This window comes from Pseudophryne corroboree, chromosome 3, assembly GCF_028390025.1.
Source record: "Pseudophryne corroboree isolate aPseCor3 chromosome 3, aPseCor3.hap2, whole genome shotgun sequence".
NCBI classification, from domain to species: Eukaryota; Metazoa; Chordata; class Amphibia; order Anura; family Myobatrachidae; genus Pseudophryne; species Pseudophryne corroboree.
In genome coordinates this window covers 313,851,052-313,870,942 of record NC_086446.1, presented here as the reverse complement: position 1 = coordinate 313,870,942, position 19,891 = coordinate 313,851,052, and the positions used below count along the sequence as shown (strand labels likewise).

Below are 19,891 nucleotides of genomic sequence, written 5' to 3'. Positions count from 1 at the left end.
CATATAAAAGACGCTGTCCTATATATGAGGGATGCCCAGAGAGACATTTGCCTACTGGGCTCTAGAATAAATGCAATGTCAATTTCTGCCAGAAGGGTCCTGTGGACTCGGCAATGGACAGGTGATGCCGACTCAAAAAAGCACATGGAGGTTTTACCTTATAAGGGTGAGGAATTGTTTGGGGACGGTCTCTCGGACCTAGTTTCCACAGCTACGGCTGGGAAGTCAAATTTTTTGCCATATATTCCCTCACAACCGAAGAAAGCACCGTATTACCAAATGCAGTCCTTTCGATCGCAAAGAGGCAAGAAAGTCCGAGGTGCGTCTTTTCCTGCCAGAGGCAGGGGTAGAGGAAAGAAGCTGCACAATACAGCTAGTTCCCAGGAACAGAAGTCCTCCCCGGCTTCCACTAAATCCACCGCATGACGCTCCACAGGTGGAGCCAGGAGCGGTGGGGGCGCGTCTCCGAAATTTCAGCCACCAGTGGGTTCGCTCACGGTTGGATCCCTGGGCTATACAGATTGTGTCTCAGGGATACAAGCTGGAATTCGAAGTGATGCCCCCTCACCGTTACCTCAAATCGGCCCTGCCAGCTTCCCCCATAGAAAGGGAAGTAGTGTTAGCGGCAATTCACAAATTATATCTCCAGCAGGTGGTGGTACAGGTTCCCCTCCCTCAATATGGAAGGGGTTACTATTCCACAATGTTTGTGGTTCCGAAACCGGACGGTTCGGTCAGACCCATATTGAATTTAAAATCCCTGAACATTTACCTGAAAAGGTTCAAGTTCAAGATGGAATCGCTCAGGGCGGTTATTGCGAGCCTGGAAGAGGGGGATTTTATGGTGTCTCTGGACATAAAGGATGCTTACCTGCATGTCCCCATTTATCCACCTCATCAGGAGTACCTCAGATTTGTGGTACAGGACTGTCATTACCAATTCCAGACGTTGCCGTTTGGTCTGTCCACGGCACAGAGAGTATTTACCAAGGTAATGGCAGAAATGATGGTGCTTCTGCGGAAGCAAGGAGTTACAATTATCCCATACTTGGACGATCTCCTCATAAAGGCGAGGTCCAGAGAGCAGTTGCTGATCAGCGTAGCACACTCTCGGGAGGTGTTACAACAGCACGGCTGGATTCTGAATATTCCAAAGTCGCAGCTTATTCCTACGACGAGACTGCCCTTCCTGGGCATGATGCTGGACACAGACCAGAAGAAGGTGTTTCTCCCGGAGGAGAAGGCCCAGGAGCTCGTGACTCTGGTCAGAGACCTCTTAAAACCAAAACGTGTGTCGGTGCATCAATGCACGCGAGTCCTGGGAAAGATGGTGGCGTCATACGAAGCCATTCCCTTCGGCAGGTTCCATGCGAGGACCTTTCAGTGGGATCTGTTGGACAAGTGGTCCGGATCGCATCTTCAGATGCATCGGCTGATCACCCTATCCCCCAGGGCCAGGGTGCCTCTTCTGTGGTGGCTGCAGAGTGCTCACCTTCTCGAGGGCCGCAGGTTCGGCATACAGGACTGGGTCCTGGTGACCACGGATGCAAGCCTCCGAGGGTGGGGGGCAGTCACTCAGGGAAGAAACTTCCAGGGGCTGTGGTCAAGTCAGGAGACTTGTCTGCACATCAATATCCTGGAACTAAGGGCCATATACAACGCCCTGAGTCAAGCGGAGCCTCTGCTTCGCAACCAACCGGTGCTGATTCAGTCAGACAACATCACCGCGGTGGCTCATGTAAACCGCCAGGGCGGCACAAGAAGCAGGGTGGCGATGGCAGAAGCCACCAGAATCGCTGGGCGGAGAATCACATGCAAGCACTGTCAGCAGTGTTCATTCCGGGAGTGGACAACTGGGAAGCAGACTTCCTCAGCAGGCACGACCTCCACCCGGGAGAGTGGGGACTTCATCAAGAAGTCTTCACACAGATTACAAATCGATTGGAACTGCCACAGGTGGACATGATGGCATCCCGCCTCAACAAAAAGCTACAAAGGTATTGCGCCAGGTCAAGAGACCCTCAGGCGGTAGCTGTGTACGCACTAGTGACACCGTGGGTGTTCCAGTCGGTTTATGTGTTTCCTCCTCTTCCTCTCATACCCAAGGTGCTGAGAATCGTAAGAAAAAGAGGAGTGAGAACAATACTCATTGTTCCGGATTGGTCAAGAAGGACTTGGTACCCAGAACTGCAAGAAATGCTCACAGAGGACCCATGGCCTCTGCCTCTCAGACAGGATCTGTTGCAACAGGGGCCCTGTCTGTTCCAAGACTTACCGCGGCTGCGTTTGACGGCATGGCGGTTGAACGCCGGATCCTAGCGGAAAAAGGCATTCCGGATGAAGTTATTCCTACGCTGATAAAGGCTAGGAAGGACGTGACAGCAAAACATTATCACCGTATATGGCGAAAATATGTTGCTTGGTGTGAAGCCAGGAAGGCCCCTACAGAGGAATTCCAGCTGGGCCGTTTCCTTCACTTCCTACAGTCGGGAGTGACTATGGGCTTAAAATTAGGGTCCATAAAGGTCCAGATTTCGGCCCTATCCATTTTCTTTCAAAAGGAACTGGCTTCTCTACCTGAGGTTCAGACGTTTGTAAAGGGAGTGCTGCATATTCAGCCCCCTTTTGTGCCACCAGTGGCACCTTGGGATCTTGGTGTTGAGTTTCCTGAAATCTCACTGGTTTGAGCCACTTAAGACCGTGGAGTTAAAGTATCTCATGTGGAAAGTGGTCATGCTATTGGCCTTAGCTTCGGCTAGGCGTGTGTCAGAATTGGCGGCTTTGTCATGTAAAAGCCCCTATCTGGTTTTCCATATGGACAGGGCAGAATTACGGACTCGTCCGCAATTTCTGCCGAAGGTGGTGTCATCTTTTCATTTGAACCAACCTATTGTGGTGCCTGCAGCTACTCGTGACTTGGAGGATTCCAAGTTACTAGATGTAGTCAGGGCTTTGAAACTTTATGTAGCCAGAACGGCTGGAGTCAGGAAAACTGACTCGCTGTTTGTCCTGTATGCATCCAACATTCTGGGTGCTCCTGCTTCAAAGCAAACTATTGCTCGCTGGATCTGTAACACGATTCAGCAGGCTCATTCTGCGGCTGGATTGCCGCATCCAAAATCTGTAAAAGCCCATTCCACAAGGAAGGTGGGCTCTTCTTGGGCGGCTGCCCGAGGGGTCTCGGCATGACAGCTTTGCCGAGCAGCTACTTGGTCGGGTTCAAACACGTTTGCAAAATTCTACAAGTTTGATACCCTGGCTGAGGAGGACCTTGTGTTTGCTCATTCGGTGCTGCAGAGTAATCCGCACTCTCCCGCCCGTTTGGGAGCTTTGGTATAATCCCCATGGTCCTTACGGAGTCCCCAGCATCCACTAGGACGTTAGAGAAAATAAGATTTTACTTACCGGTAAATCTATTTCTCGTAGTCCGTAGTGGATGCTGGGCGCCCGTCCCAAATGCGGACTTCTTCTGCAATACTTGTATATAGTTATTGCTTAAATAAGGGTTATTTTATAGTTGCGTCAGGTTTATCTGATGCTCTGTTGTTCATACTGTTAACTGGCTAAGTTATCACAAGTTATACGGTGTGATTGGTGTGTCTGGTTTGAGTCTTACCCTGGATTCCAAAATCCTTTCCTTGTACTGTCAGCTCTTCCGGGCACAGTTTCCTTAACTGAGGTCTGGAGGAGGGACATAGAGGGAGGAGCCAGTGCACACCAGTAGTCCTAATTCTTTCTTAGAGTGCCCTGTCTCCTGCGGAGCCCGTCTATTCCCCATGGTCCTTACGGAGTCCCCAGCATCCACTACGGACTACGAGAAATAGATTTACCGGTAAGTAAAATCTTATTTTTTGTTCTGAGTCTGTGCTCAGACCCGAAAAGAAATCCCCGGTAAATTGCCTGCTTTAAGGAGTCATGAACCCATTAACACATCTGTCAAGAGAACATATCCCAGATTATATGTGTTAATGCCGATATACAGTTAAATTACAGAGCAAAATGGAGGAGCTGCAATTGAATAGCCCCGGCTGTTAAAGCCTGTGGTTTCCACCCTTTTTCACGGTGGAAACGGGTCTAAGTGATTTTCCCCCTAAAAATTATGATCTTTGTGCACACTTTGATCAAAAGGTAAATTCATTTGGTATCTTTCTAGAATATGAAGCTATTTACCTATTTTTAAGTACAATTTGCCACTTTTATGAAGTTGTGCCCATTAATTAGTTTAATATTCTTGTTTTTTAGCCATTTGGTCACAACCAGTCCCAGCAAGACATATTACAAGAGAACACCATTTTGAAAGCTACAGAAGTACAATTTCCACCTAAGCCAGTTGTGACTCCAGAAGCCAAGGTATGTAACTGTATTTACAAGCTGATTTACCTGTGTATGATCATTAAAATCAAATAAACTTGTTTTGATGATTAGTCCTAATACTGCTTCTCTTTTGAACAGGCTTTTATTCGCCGTTGCCTTGCTTATAGGAAGGAAGATCGGATAGATGTCCACCAGCTGGCATCTGACCCCTATTTACTGCCGCACATCCGTAAATCCGTGTCCACCAGTAGTCCAGCTACTGCTGCAATAGCATCAACGTCTGGTTCCTCAAACAACAGCTTGTCAAACTGAAAATGCAAGAATGAGACAGTAGATACACCTCACCATTGCACAGAGTGGTAATGCCAGCAGAGCAGTTACAGTATGTGGCTCCCCTGGAATATTTCTCTTCCATTTGGCGGAGAGTAGCAAGAGCTCCATGGAACATTTCAATTTCTGTTTTGTGTGAGTCACAAAGTGCTGAATTGGAAATGGAGTCTTGCAAAGGATCTGCGCCCCTGTTGGGTGAAAGTCTAAACATGTTTTTGGGAAGGACCTGTAAAAATGACAAGTCATAGACTTGGCTTTATAACTTGAACATGATTTCCCCCTCCCCTCCTTCCCACACCACAGACTTCTGAGAACTGCAGAACTGACAAACTTTGCAAACATGGAAATTACGTTTTTTCTGAGCGTATTTTCAGGAGTGGGAACCTAGTAGACTGGACTTGGCCCTTTGTTGATATTTAAACCCTTTCTGTTTTCCCTTTCATTCATTTTATTAAACAGTCAAGAAAGAATTCCAGAACAGTTAACACAATATACCAGGTCATCTTTCCCTTCATACACAATAAATAAGAAGCAACAAAGCTCTTCCCAGGATTGATAACATTTTGTTTCCTTCACCTAAACACTGGAGACATCCATTTTCTGGTTCAAACAAGAATATTCAGCCTGTTTCTATATTAGGCAATCGTGGCCTCATTCGATAATTGCTTCTTAATTAATGGGCTGAATATTGGTTCATATGAGAGAATAGATTTCTCCACTGTCTGAAGGGGAATAGACCCATTTTAAAGGGTAAACCTGGCTGATAAGAGCATAGTTTTTATTAAAGTGAAATCCATATTACATGGGATAATAGAATATCTGATTTTTTCCTGTAATTTACAGATAACTACTTTTTCAGGCAGTCTTCACGTAAATGCCTTTTGTATCTTAAGATTTTATGAAGGTTGATTGGTTCAGTGAGGTTATTTTAATGATAAAAATGGAGATAAGGGCTAGAGAAGGGAGTAGGAAGTCACCTGTTAAACATTCAGTCTATTTCACATTAGTTTATGTAATATCTCCTGCTTTCAGCAGTTGATCAGTAACTTGTTAATCTACGTACTGCTACCTTCAGTCCTATATAACACTCAGCTGGCCAGTGGCTTCAGTTCAGTAGCATCTGAAACACTGAGGGAAGCTTCTCCCTGCATTATACCATACTTTACAAACATGAACTTTACTCTTATCAATTTACCTATGGTGTAAGCTGAAAACATGTTTCAAACACGTTGCAATTGGTGAATCTTGTCACATTTCTGTTTTATGCCTCTGTAGAAGGCCTGTTTTAGCATTAATGCTGTTGGCATTCACAGTGTCTCATTTTCACTTTGATCATGAATCATAATTTTGTCTCTCGGCAGCCAACATATAGATGCCTTGGTAACAACTAATCTATTGGAAGTCAATGCAATGATTATTTGATTTGCACAGTTTCCTTTCAGGCCCTGCAGACCACACAGGAGGTAGGTTGTCATGCATTGCAAATTGCTTGTGAATCACAAAAACATTCGTTAAATTTCCACCTATTTTTCACAAAGATAATGTCCCAATATAAAGACTTCACACAAATTTTGTTAAAAAAAAGTCTTCAGTTTACTTTTGTAAGCAGAAATGGCTCACATTTTGTGTTTTATTTGGGTTTTTTTTTTTTTTTTTTCTTAAGAAATAATTCCAGTGAGATTCTGGTTTAACATACAACAGTCTGTTTTTCCTCTTGTTGGAGGGGCCAATTCAAAAGGTGTGTGCACCCCCTGCTGGCCATCTATAGTAATGGGTGTCTATCGAAGTTATTCAATTAGTATTTTATGTGGCTGATAGCTCCAGGTTTAGCAAAGCAGCTAAACTCGTCTAAAGTCCTGCTTTGGGCGTACAAACTACTGTTTCAATGGCCAAACTGTCACATGTGCACACATTTTTTTTTCTAGCTCCTGAGGAGGCTGCAAGAAAAAATGTGCTCTCCGTGGCTAATGGGCACCCGAATGGCAGAACAATGGCCATCGGGCGCCATTTAGTAGTGGCCACGATAAAACCAATTGAATCCACCCCAGTAAGCACTCGTAATTTTTTAATTCCAGTAAATGCCCTACTGCCTGCAAAGACGCGATCACTTTTTCTTTTTTTTTAATTATTATTTATACATGCTTTCCTGCATTCTCTCACTCAATACCTGTACTGTTCCAACTTTCATCTTCTGCCGTATCTATATGTGACTAGACTGATGTTATTTGACCTGGTAAAAGGACACGGTTGTGCTCTGTATACAATTTTTGCAATACAGGCAGCACTAAAGTAGATAAAGACATTGAAGAAGAAATCTAGGAAAACACAGCAATTTAGTGTGCACATGAAGCTAGTAAATTGGGGTACTACCTCTAGTGTGGTCTAACGTTTTACTTGATCAAAAGTTTTTTCCCTCTTGAAAATTAAACCCATGTCACAAAACAGCCAGAATATCATTCATTCACAGGAAACATTCAGTAACTGTATACCTGCTGTTCTCCAATCTTCCTAACCTGCCTTTAGTTTCTGTTAATATGGGTTTCACTTTACTCTAGGAATAATAAGTATAATAAAACTGTTTGTTTTTTTGTTTTGTTTTTGTTCATTTTGACTGGACAAAATGTGTATTAATTCATAACAGTCTAGGATGAAACATCCACGAATTAACAAAAAAAATACAGAGAATAAAATACATTTGGAAGTTTAATTTATGGTTTTTGATTTATGATTTATTATTTTGTTACTTTCTGAATGTAGAGCTTTGTCTCCCATGGCGATTGGTTGGGATTGGATTTTAATTGCAGACTAGCTCACAATTAATCGCATTCCTCCCTCTCCTATACTGAATGAGCACTCACATTTTTTGTAGCTGATTGCTGTCAAAGTTATTTTGGTTTTATAGTGAGAACATTTTAATTAGAAGACTTAAAGTACCCATTTAAATTGTCTGTGCTTTCTGAGCAAAGATAAACTATATACAAGGTAAGCTTATGAGTTCTGGATTAGTGGGTTGCCCAAGTGTTGGATAAAAAGGGGAGAAGGAAAGTATTGCTACACAAGTGAACTGATAAAATATTGGAATTAATTAAAGGATCAAGAAACAAATTTGATCTTAGTTATCAGAAAAATTATCATCTTTGAAAACTAGAGTTGCTTATACACTGTAAGCCAATTTCTCATATTTTTTAAATCTGGTAGGAGTTGTGGGGGTGCTGTGTGTTGTAATAATTAGCTTGCCCTCCCCCTTCACTGATTAAAGTCAGTGGACCTGGCAGAAAACAAAACTATTGCATGTAGCAAACACCAGGTACTGTCCTTTTAGGGAAACTTTTAGGAGTGTGATTGTTTAAAATTTTTACGTTTCCTTTATATTTTAGAATTTTGTGTAGCCCTCCAACCCCTCCTTTCACGTTATGCTCCTCAATCATATACCCTGTTGTGCTTAATCCATGTTTCTCTAACGTCCTAGTGGATGCTGGGGACTCCGTAAGGACCATGGGGAATAGACGGGCTCCGCAGGAGACTGGGCACTCTAAAGAAAGATGCAGTACTATCTGGTGTGCACTGGCTCCTCCCTCTATGCCCCTCCTCCAGACCTCAGTTAGAATCTGTGCCCGACCAGAGCTGGGTGCTCCTAGTGGGCTCTCCTGAGCTTGCTAGAAAAGAAAGTATTTTGTCAGGTTTTTTATTTTCAGAGAGCTTCTGCTGGCAACAGACTTTCTGCTACGAGGGACTGAGGGGAGAGAAGCAAACCTACTCACAGCAGCTAGGTAGCGCTTCTTAGGCTACTGGACACCATTAGCTCCAGAGGGATCGAACACAGTACCTAACCTTGATCGTCCGTTCCCGGAGCCGCGCCGCCGTCCCTCTCGCAGAGCCAGAAGAACAGAAGCATGAAGACATCGAAATCGGCGGCTGAAGACTCCTGTCTTCACTTAAGGTAGCGCACAGCACTGCAGCTGTGCGCCATTGCTCCCACAGCACACCGCACACTCCGGTCACTGTAGGGTGCAGGGCGCACGGGGGGGCGCCCTGGGCAGCAATTAAGTACCTTTTTGGCAAAAATAGACATATATACAGCCTGGGACTGTATATATGCCCGAGCCCCCGCCATTTTTTACACATTAAAGCAGGACAGAAGCCCGCCGCTGAGGGGGCGGGGCCTTCCTCAGCACACCAGCGCCATTTTCTCTTCACAGCTCCGCTGGAAGGACGCTCCCCAGGCTCTCCCCTGCAGTATATAGGTGCAATAGAGGGTAAAAAAGAGAGGGGGGGGGCACATAAATTTAGGCGCAGATATATATTTAAACAGCAGCTACAGGGTAAACACTAAGGTACAGTGTAATCCCTGGGTTTTATAGCGCTGGGGTGTGTGCTGGCATACTCTCTCTCTGTCTCCCCAAAAGCCTTTGTGGGGTCCTGTCCTCAGTCAGAGCATTCCCTGTGTGTGTGCTGTGTGTCGGTACGCCTGTGTCGACATGTTTGATGAGAGAGGATACGTGGAGGCAGAACAAGTGCAGCTGAGTGTGGTGTCGCCGCCGACGGTGCCGACACCTGATTGGATGGATATGTGGAAGGTGTTAAATGATAATGTAAACTCCTTGCATAACAGATTGGATAAAACTGTAACCTTGGGACAGTCAGGGTCTCAACCCATGTCTGATCCTACAGCGCAGAGGCCGTCAGGGTCTCAAAAGCGCACACTATCCCAGATAGTTGACACAGATGTCGACACGGAATCTGACTCCAGTGTCGATGACGATGAGGCAAAGTTGCAGCCTAAAATGACTAAAGCCATCCGCTACATGATTGTAGCAATGAAGGATGTATTACACATTTCTGAGGAAAATCCTGTCCCTGACAAGAGGATTTATATGTATGGGGCGAAAAAGCATGAAGTGACTTTTCCCCCTTCACATGAATTAAATGAATTATGTGAAAAAGCGTGGGATTCCCCTGACAGGAAGGTGATAATTTCAAAGAGATTACTTATGGCGTATCCTTTCCCGCCAACGGACAGGTTACGCTGGGAATCCTCCCCTAGGGTAGACAAGGCGTTGACACGCTTGTCTAAGAAGGTGGCCCTGCCGTCTCCGGATACGGCCGCCCTAAAGGATCCTGCGGATAGAAAGCAGGAGGCTATCCTGAAGTCTGTTTATACACATTCTGGCACACTGCTGAGGCCAGCAATTGCTTCGGCCTGGATGTGTAGTGCGGTAGCTGCATGGACGGATACTCTGTCTGAGGAGATAGATACCCTGGACAGGAACACTGTTCTACTGACCCTGGCACATATCAAGGACGCGGTCCTATATATGCGGGATGCCCAGAGGGACATTTGCCTGCTGGGCTTTAGAGTAAACGCAATGTCCATTTCTGCCAGAAGGGTCTTATGGACTCGGCAATGGACAGGGGATACCGACTCTAAAAAACACATGGAGGCTTTACCTTATAAGGGTGAGGAATTGTTTGGGGACGGTCTCTCGGACCTAGTTTCCACAGCTACGGCTGGGAAGTCAAATTTTTTGCCATATATTCCCTCACAACCGAAGAAAGCACCGTATTACCAAATGCAGTCCTTTCGTTCTCAGAAGAGCAAGAAGGTCAGAGGTGCGTCCTTTCTTGCCAGAGGCAGGGGTAGAGGAAAAAAGCTGCACCATGCAGCTAGTTCCCAAGAACAAAAGTCTTCCCCAGCTTCCACTAAATCCACCGCATGACGCTGGGGCTCCACAGGCGGAGCCAGGAGCCGTGGGGGTGCGTCTCCGACATTTCAGCCACCAGTGGGTTCGCTCACAGGTAGATCCTTGGGCTATACAAATTGTGTCTCAGGGATACAAGCTGGAATTCGAGGTGATGCCCCCTCACCGTTACCTAAAATCGGCCTTACCAACTTCCCCCATGGAAAGGGAGATAGTGTTGCCGGCAATTCACAAACTTTTTCTCCAGCAGGTGGTGGTAGAGGTTCCCCCCCTTCAACGGGGAAGGGGCTACTATTCCACTATGTTTGTGGTACCGAAACCGGACGGTTCAGTCAGACCCATTTTAAATTTAAAATCCCTGAACATTTATCTGAAGAAATTCAATTTCAAAATGGAATCGCTCAGAGCGGTCATTGCAAGCCTGGAGGAAGGGGATTTTATGGTGTCTCTGGACATCAAGGATGCTTACTTGCATGTCCCCATTTATCCGCCTCATCAGGAATACCTCAGGTTTGTGGTACGGGACTGTCATTACCAATTCCAGACGTTGCCGTTTGGCCTGTCCACGGCACCGAGAGTTTTTACCAAGGTGATGGCGGATTTGATGGTGCTCCTTCGGAAGCAAGGGGTTACAATTATCCCATACTTGAACGATCTCCTCATAAAGGCGAGGTCCAGGGAGCAGTTGCTGATCAGCGTAGCACACTCCCAGGAAGTGTTGTGTCAGCACGGCTGGATTCTGAACATTCCAAAGTCACAGCTGATTCCTGCGACGTGTCTGCCCTTCCTGGGCATGATTCTGGACACAGACCAGAAGAAGGTGTTTCTCCCGGAGGAGAAGGCTCAGGAGCTCGTGACTCTGGTCAGAGACCTCCTAAAGCCAAAACAGGTGCCGGTGCATCACTGCACACGAGTCCTGGGAAAGATGGTGGCGTCATACGAAGCCATTCCCGTCGGCAGGTTCCATGCGAGGATCTTTCAGTGGGATCTGCTGGACAAGTGGTCCGGATCGCATCTTCAGATGCATCGGATGATCACCCTGTCCCCCAGGGCCAGGGTGTCTCTTCTGTGGTGGCTACAAGGTGCTAACCTCCTCGAGGGCTGCAGATTCGGCATACAGGACTGGGTCCTGGTGACCACGGATGCAAGCCTCCGAGGGTGGGGGGCAGTCACTCAAGGAAGAAACTTCCAAGGGCTGTGGTCAAGTCAGGAGACTTGTCTGCACATAAATATCCTGGAGCTACGGGCCATATACAACGCCCTGAGTCAAGCGGAGCCTCTGCTTCGAGACCGACCAGTGCTGATTCAGTCAGACAACATCACGGCAGTCGCTCATGTAAACCGCCAGGGCGGCACAAGAAGCAAGGTGGCAATGGCGGAAGCCACCAGGATTCTTCGTTGGGCGGAGAATCACGTGCAAGCACTGTCAGCAGTGTTCATTCCGGGAGTGGACAACTGGGAAGCAGACTTCCTCAGCAGACACGACCTCCACCCGGGAGAGTGGGGACTTCATCAAGAAGTCTTCACGCAGATTGTAAATCGATGGGAACTGCCACAGGTAGACATGATGGCATCCCGCCTCAACAAAAAATTAAAGAGGTATTGCGCCAAGTCAAGAGACCCTCAGGCGATAGCTGTGGACGCACTGGTGACACCGTGGGTATTCCAGTCGGTCTATGTGTTTCCTCCTCTTCCTCTCATACCCAGGGTACTGAGAATCGTAAGAAAAAGAGGAGTGAGAACAATACTCATTGTTCCGGATTGGCCAAGAAGGACTTGGTACCCGGAACTGCAAGAAATGCTCACAGAGGACCCATGGCCTCTGCCTCTCAGACAGGACCTGTTGCAACAGGGGCCCTGTCTGTTCCAAGACTTACCGCGGCTGCGTTTGACGGCATGGCGGTTGAACGCCGGATCCTAGCAGAAAAGGGCATTCCGGATGCAGTTATTCCTACGCTGATGAAGGCTAGGAAGGACGTGACAGCAAAACATTATCACCGTATATGGCGAAAATATGTTGCTTGGTGTGAAGCCAGGAAGGCCCCTACAGAGGAATTCCAGCTGGGCCGTTTCCTTCACTTCCTACAGTCGGGAGTGACTATGGGCTTAAAATTAGGGTCCATAAAGGTCCAGATTTCGGCCCTATCCATTTTCTTTCAAAAGGAACTGGCTTCTCTACCTGAGGTTCAGACGTTTGTAAAGGGAGTGCTACATATTCAGCCCCCTTTTGTGCCACCAGTGGCACCTTGGGATCTTGGTGTTGAGTTTCCTGAAATCTCACTGGTTTGAGCCACTTAAGACCGTGGAGTTAAAGTATCTCATGTGGAAAGTGGTCATGCTATTGGCCTTAGCTTCGGCTAGGCATGTGTCAGAATTGGCGGCTTTGTCATGTAAAAGCCCCTATCTGGTTTTCCATATGGACAGGGCAGAATTACGGACTCGTCCGCAATTTCTGCCGAAGGTGGTGTCATCTTTTCATTTGAACCAACCTATTGTGGTGCCTGCAGCTACTCGTGACTTGGAGGATTCCAAGTTACTAGATGTAGTCAGGGCTATGAAACTTTATGTAGCCAGAACGGCTGGAGTCAGGAAAACTGACTCGCTGTTTATCCTGTATGCATCCAACAAGCTGGGTGCTCCTGCTTCAAAGCAAACCATTGCTCGCTGGATCTGTAACACGATTCAGCAGGCTCATTCTGCGGCTGTTGCAACAGGGGCCCTGTCTGTTCCAAGACTACTGCGGCTGCGTTTGACGGCATGGCGGTTGAACGCCGGATCCTAGCAGAAAAGGGCATTCCGGATGCAGTTATTCCTACGCTGATAAAGGCTAGGAAGGACGTGACAGTAAAACATTATCACCGTATATGGCGAAAATATCTTGCTTGGTGTGAGGCCAGGAAGACCCCTACAGAGGAATTCCAGCTGGGTCGATTCCTGCACTTCCTACAGTCAGGGGTGACTATGGGCCTAAAATTAGGGTCCATAAAGGTCCAGATTTCGGCCCTATCCATTTTCTTTCAAAAAGAACTGGCTTCACTGCCTGAGGTTCAGACGTTTGTTAAGGGAGTGCTGCATATTCAGCCTCCTTTTGTACCACCAGTGGCACCTTGGGATCTTAACGTGGTCTTGGGTTTCCTGAAATCCCACTAGTTTGAGCCACTTAAGACAGTGGACCTAAAGTATCTCGCGTGGAAAGTGGTCATGCTGTTGGCCTTAGCCTCAGCTAGGCGTGTGTCAGAATTGGCGGCTTTGTCATGTAAAAGCCCCTATCTGGTTTTCCATATGGATAGGGCAGAATTGCGGACTTGTCTGCAGTTTCTGCCAAAGGTGGTGTCATCTTTTCATTTGAACCAACCCATTGTGGTGCCTGCGGCTACTCGTGACTTGGAGGATTCCAAGTTGCTTGATGTAGTCAGGGCTTTGAAGATCTATGTTGCCAGGGCGGCTGGAGTCCGGAAAACTGACTCGCTGTTTATCCTGTATGCATCCAACAAGCTGGGTGCTCCTGCTTCAAAGCAAACCATTGCTCGCTGGATCTGTAACACGATTCAGCAGGCTCATTCTGCGGCTGGATTGCCGCATCCAAAATTAGTGAAAGCCCATTCCACAAGGAAGGTGGGCTCTTCTTGGGCGGCTGCCCGAGGGGTCTCGGCATTACAGCTTTGCCGAGCTGCTACTTGGTCGGGTTCAAACACATTTGCAAAATTCTACAAGTTTGATACCCTGGCTGAGGAGGACCTGGTGTTTGCCCATTCGGTGCTGCAGAGTCATCCGCACTCTCCCGCCCGTTTGGGAGCTTTGGTATAATCCCCATGGTCCTTACGGAGTCCCCAGCATCCACTAGGACGTTACAGAAAATAAGAATTTACTCACCGGTAATTCTATTTCTCGTAGTCCGTAGTGGATGCTGGGCGCCCGTCCCAAGTGCGGACTTTCTGCAATACGTGTATATAGTAATTGCTTAACAAAGGGTTATGGTTATGTTGCATCGGTTGAGTGATGCTCAGTTGTTGTTCATACTGTTAACTGGGTAAGTTCATCACAAGTTGTACAGTGTGGCTGGTATGAGTCTTACCCTGGATTCCAAAATCCTTTCCTTGTAATGTCAGCTCTTAAGGGCACAGTTTCCTTAACTGAGGTCTGGAGGAGGGGCATAGAGGGAGGAGCCAGTGCACACCAGATAGTACTGAATCTTTCTTTAGAGTGCCCAGTCTCCTGCGGAGCCCGTCTATTCCCCATGGTCCTTACGGAGTCCCCAGCATCCACTACGGACTACGAGAAATAGAATTACCGGTGAGTAAATTCTTATTTTCTCTAACGTCCTAGTGGATACTGGGAATGCACTTTAGTACCATGAGGTATAGATCGGGTCCACTGGAGCCTGTCACTTTAAGAAAACATTAGTGTGTGCTGGCTCCTCCCCTCTATGCCCCTCCTAGCAGACTCAATTTTGAAAAATGTGCCCAAGGAGACGGGTGCATTCCTCTGGAGCTCCAGAGAGTTTTCTTCAAAAAATATATTTTGTTTATTTTCAGGTAGTACTGGTTGGCAACCAGTCTACTTGCGTCATGGGACTTAGGAGGGGTGGGGACTGAACCAACTTCCCTAGGGTTAATGGTTCTTAATCCCTGCTGACAGGACACTAAGCTCCTGAGGCGCTGTTTCACATACCACACTGTGTGTGCAAACGCCGGCAGCACACCGCCATCCCCTAACAGATGCTGAAGTAGACGCAGGTGTGGTGAGTGATCACACCAGGGTCCCGGTTAGCGGGTCCCCGATGACTTGTGGTGGCATTAAGGGCCGCGGTCACGGGTTGCGAGCTGCGGTGCCCGCTGCCGACCATAAACTGGTGATTACAAAGGGTGTTATTAAACTTCCTTTTACACTGTAAGGGGGTTATTAAACTACCTTTTTATATATACATTAAGCCAGTATAATCTTGTGAGGGACAGCGCACAATGGAAGGGGTGGGGTTTCCTGGAGAGCGGGACCAGAGGCTGAAAGGTGCCATTTCCTGCTGCTGCTGACTGAAAGGCTGCATGTTTGAGCTGCTCCTCCACAGTCCCTGCTGAACAATCAATAGTACTGGTACCAGGGGGGTTTATAGGAAGGGGGAAGCATATCAGCGGTGGTGACACTGCTGCAGTACAAAATTTATCTATATTTAATATACCCAGCGGAGTGCTGCTTTGTCTGGGTATTGCTGGTCCCAGTCCTCTCTGTGTCACTCCATTCGGACTGTCTGGGGTTGCTGTGGTGTTTCACTATCTGTGTTGTCACTACACTGTGTTTATTCACATAACTCTGTGTGTTTCTACATTAGAATGTCTGGGAAAAAGACTGTGTCCCTCTTGTAACACTAAGTTTACTCCCTCCCCAGAAGGGTCGCTCCTGTGTAACCAATGCTCTATACCCTCTCAGGGTAGTAGTGTGCAGGAACCTGAGTGGTTAGAATCATTCAAAAGCATGATTCATAATAATAACACAGAGTTAGCTACTGCTAGAAAAGAAAGGCAGACACTTAAACAATCTGTTCATAACATGTTTGTTAAAGCTGCTGACCACAGACAGGCTCTTCAGCCCCCTCTGTTGGCCTCGCATAAACGTGCACTCCCACAGGCACTCTAGTCCGACTCTGATACTGAATTACCAGAGCTGGATGAGGGGGAGGTTGATATGGAAGAGGACAATTCTCTGTCCCTGGGTGTTGAGACCCGGATTTATGCTATTAAAGAGGTCCTCAACATACCAGATAAGGAGGCAGAACCAGAAGAGGAATTGTATTCTAATGTAAAACCAAAATCCTCTGCCACTTTTCCTATATCAAGAGTTAAACTCCCTTTCCAGGGAGGCATAGGTCAATCCTGACACGCAATTCAAAACTCCTCAGTGGTTATTGAATTCCCTTCCTTCCTGAGGATAGGAAATTATGGGAAACTCCCCCATCGGTGGATACTTCAGTGTCCAGGCTGTCACGTAAACTAGTACTGCCTGTACCTGGGGCTATCTCTCTCAAAGACCCAGCTGACCGCAAGATTGAGACTACACTCAAATCAATGTATACTGCGTTGGGCGTAGCACAAAGGCCCACTATTGCATGCGGCTGGATTTCAACGGCCATGATAAAATGGTCTGATAATATAATAAATGGGTTTGACGCTCTCCCTGTGGAGGAGGTCTTTACACTGCTGCATCATATCCAGGATGCTGCGAACTTTGAGTGAGGCTATTAAAAGAATTGTCGCAATGGCGGTCCCGGCCCGCAGGGCTCTGTGGCTGCGACAATGGTCAGCGGATGCTGACTCCAAGAAAGGCGTGGAGAATCTTCCTTTTACAGGCAAAGCCTTATTTGGGGAAGAACTGAACAATTGGTTTTCTCAAGCGACAGCTGGAAAGTCTACCTATCTGCTGTCTGCTGCGCCTCCAGCTAGATGTCTCTTCCCTGGGCCTTTTCTGCAGTCCTTTTGTGTGGCCAGATTAAGAGGCAGAGCTAGAGGAGCCTCAAATGCTGCCAGACGAAATCGAGGTAAGTCCCGTAAACAAGCAGCTGCTATATCTGTTGGCCCCAACAGCAGGGAGACTTTCAGGTAGGTGCTCATCTTCAACACTTCACCCATGTGTGGGCACTGTCCTGCCGGGATCCTTGAGTGAGGGACCTCATCCCATGGATGCCGGTTGCAATTTCAAGCACTGCCTCCTCCCAGATTCTTCAAGTCAAGCTTACCAGCTTCACACATAGCAAGGGTTACCTTGCAAGACGCCATTCAAAAACTGCTACAAACGGGGGTTGTGGTCCCAGTACCGCCCCTTTTGCACAACAGGGGGTTTTACTCCAGTCATTTTGTTGTACCGAAACCGAACATTTCGGTGCGGCCCATCTTGAACCTAAAGTCTCTGAACCCGTATACGCATGTTCAAATTCAAGATGGAGTCCTTGAGAGCGGTGGTCTTCGGTCTGGAGGAGTGGGAATTCCTAGTTATGGCGGAGATGATGCTGCAATTGCGCAGGATGGGAGTCAACATATTCCCCTATTTGGACGATCTCCAAATAAAGGCAGTTTCCAAGGAACGTCTGCTACACAGCATAAACTTGATTACTCGTCTGCTTATGGACCACGAGTGGATCAAGACACCTGGAACAGTCACAAAGGATCCAGTTCCTGGGCATGATACTGGACACGGTAGCTCAGAAGGTATTCCTCCCCATGGACAAGGCTTTGACAATCCAGGCAATGGTCCACTTGGTGCTCAGGCCTCGCAGGATCTCGATTCATCTTTGCATTCGCCTATCGGGCAAGATGGTGGACTCCTACCAGGCAATCCAGTATGGCAGGTTGCATGCTCCAGTATGGCAGGTTCCATGCTCGCCTGTTCCAGCTGGATTTGCTGTAACAGGCGAGTGGTCAGGGTCTCACCTGCACATGCACCAGAGTATAGCTCTGTCACCAAAAGCACAAATCTTCCTGTTATGGTGGCTACAAGTCTCACCTTGTGGAGGGTCAGAGTTTCAGTACCCAGTCCTAGACTCTGACAACAGAAGCCAGCTTCCACGGTTGGGGGGCTGTGACCCAGAGGGCTCAGTTGCAGGGAAAGTGCTCGTGTCAGGAATCTGCACTCCCGATTAAATGTTCTGGAACTCATGGCAATTTACAATGCTCTTCTGGGCTGTCCGCAGATAGACCTGATGGCTTCTCATCTCAACAAGAAGCTCTGTCGTTACTGTTCCAGGACAAGGGATCCGCAGGCTGCAGCAGTGGATGCTCTGACGGCTCCGTGGTCTTACCAGTTCGTTTACCTACAATCAATACAACCAGAAAACTAGTGGCGCCGTAATTGAACAGATCAAACTGCTGCTTTCCCAGGGGTAATTGGTTTTTCACCCCTTACACGATAACATAAAAGAAACACAATGGGAAAGCGCTGCTTAATATGTTGTAGATTTTCTCATAAAATTTAACACATATATCTATAGTTGATACAGGCCAGCATCACCTAAAACAGTAAAAAGTATTGATTATTACTCCATATTTCTAGAAAAGCAGTATTATTATAATAAAATTCTCAATACAATATAGCTTGGATTAGCCTTAGAAACAAACAGCTGCTGCATAATAAACTAAAATGCATATGCACCAAAGTCTCCTTCATGCAATATTCCGTGATACTGTGTACCACCTTAGCATTTAATATGCTCACTGGTAATTCCGCATGCGTGGTGGTAATGAGCAAAACATGCACTATGAGATGATCTCCATATAACCAGTCATTCGGTTAATAGTTTAGCACAACGTATAATTGCTTTGCAGTATGGTTAATAATCTTTCTCACAACTTCTGGTTAGTGTTTTGGAGCGTTCATGCATAGCCATGCAACATTGATGTAAGCAGTCTGTGCCTCTCATACACAAATTAGTTACCAGAATGTCAATAAGTGCCGTTCAGCTTGCCTCTATTATGGCCACGGATTAGTGATGTCCCTCCCGGCTTGTGCTTTCCCAATCAGCCTTATCTGGATTCCGTGTGCGGTCACTTTACAGCAATTCGTCCCCGTTTTTTTTAGCAGTGGGGTGTGCCGTATGGCGGCCAGCTGATAAGTGGTCTGTGGCTGTATCCCGTATGCTGGGAGAACGTACAGATGCGTTTCTCCGCCTTCTCCTATGACTCAACGGCTTCCTCTGTGTAAACACTAATAGATCCTCCTTTTAAACATGAATATTTGCGGCCCGCGCATGCGCAGTAGGGATGCTTCTCAAGCCTCTTTGCCATATCCATCCCCTGCGTATGTGCATGATAACTTCCTTTATTAATATAATCCAAGCCTCGTTTTTGGCACACACACGTTTCAATATACAATACAGCATCGCCTATATCTATTAATTTATCATTTTTCTATTTATGGAGCTTAAGAATTTATACAATAGTATACACAATTATAAAAAGATATAAATGTGTGTAAAACACACATCGATTTTCAGCATTGGCATTGCTCTATCTTACATCCAAAGTCAGTAATACTACCATCTAGTGGTCACATATGGTTATGCATATTCCCAATTCTAATTCCATCAATTCTTACTCTGTACTTTGTGCTCTCTATTGTATCATGTAACATGTATATTATGCCACATCTTTATTAGTATACAAGCACCCAGAGGTATATGGAACAATCAACTAAAAATTACAATTTAAATAATAATATAAAAAAGAAAGAATCTTAATTCCAGAGATTCCATTTTCCCTTTTTCTTTGGCATTTTCCAATCCTACTTCTGTTTCCTGTTATATATATACTAGGTGCTTCATCGCGCCCTACGGGCGCTCTTCACACCGTCGCAAGGGGCTACGCCCCCTTAACCCTTGCATGCCTTTCTGGGGTTTAATATTTGTATTATATGGAGTATTACCTGCATTCCTTTGTTAGTGGTTAAATATTGCACAATGAAAGGGCGTGCGATAGTGAAGGAGGCGCAGCCCCTTGCGACGACGTGAACAGCACCTGCAGGGCACGATGTACAGAATGTAGCGGGTGCGGGGGGGACTGCGGATG

General features: G+C 46.7%; 1 protein-coding gene across 4 annotated transcripts in view; it reads left to right on the top strand.

The window, feature by feature from the left end:
* The window catches only part of TLK2 (tousled like kinase 2), a 449,799-nt gene extending 442,448 nt beyond the window's left edge, over nucleotides 1-7,351 (top strand). For all 4 annotated transcript variants that reach the window (XM_063959450.1, XM_063959447.1, XM_063959449.1 and 1 more), the window contains 2 exons: nucleotides 4,243-4,350; nucleotides 4,453-7,351. In XM_063959450.1, the coding sequence (XP_063815520.1) occupies nucleotides 4,243-4,350; nucleotides 4,453-4,626 (282 nt within the window). In that variant the 3' untranslated portion in view covers nucleotides 4,627-7,351. The remainder of the gene's footprint in view (nucleotides 1-4,242; nucleotides 4,351-4,452) is intronic.
* Nucleotides 7,352-19,891: the final 12,540 nt, after the last annotated feature.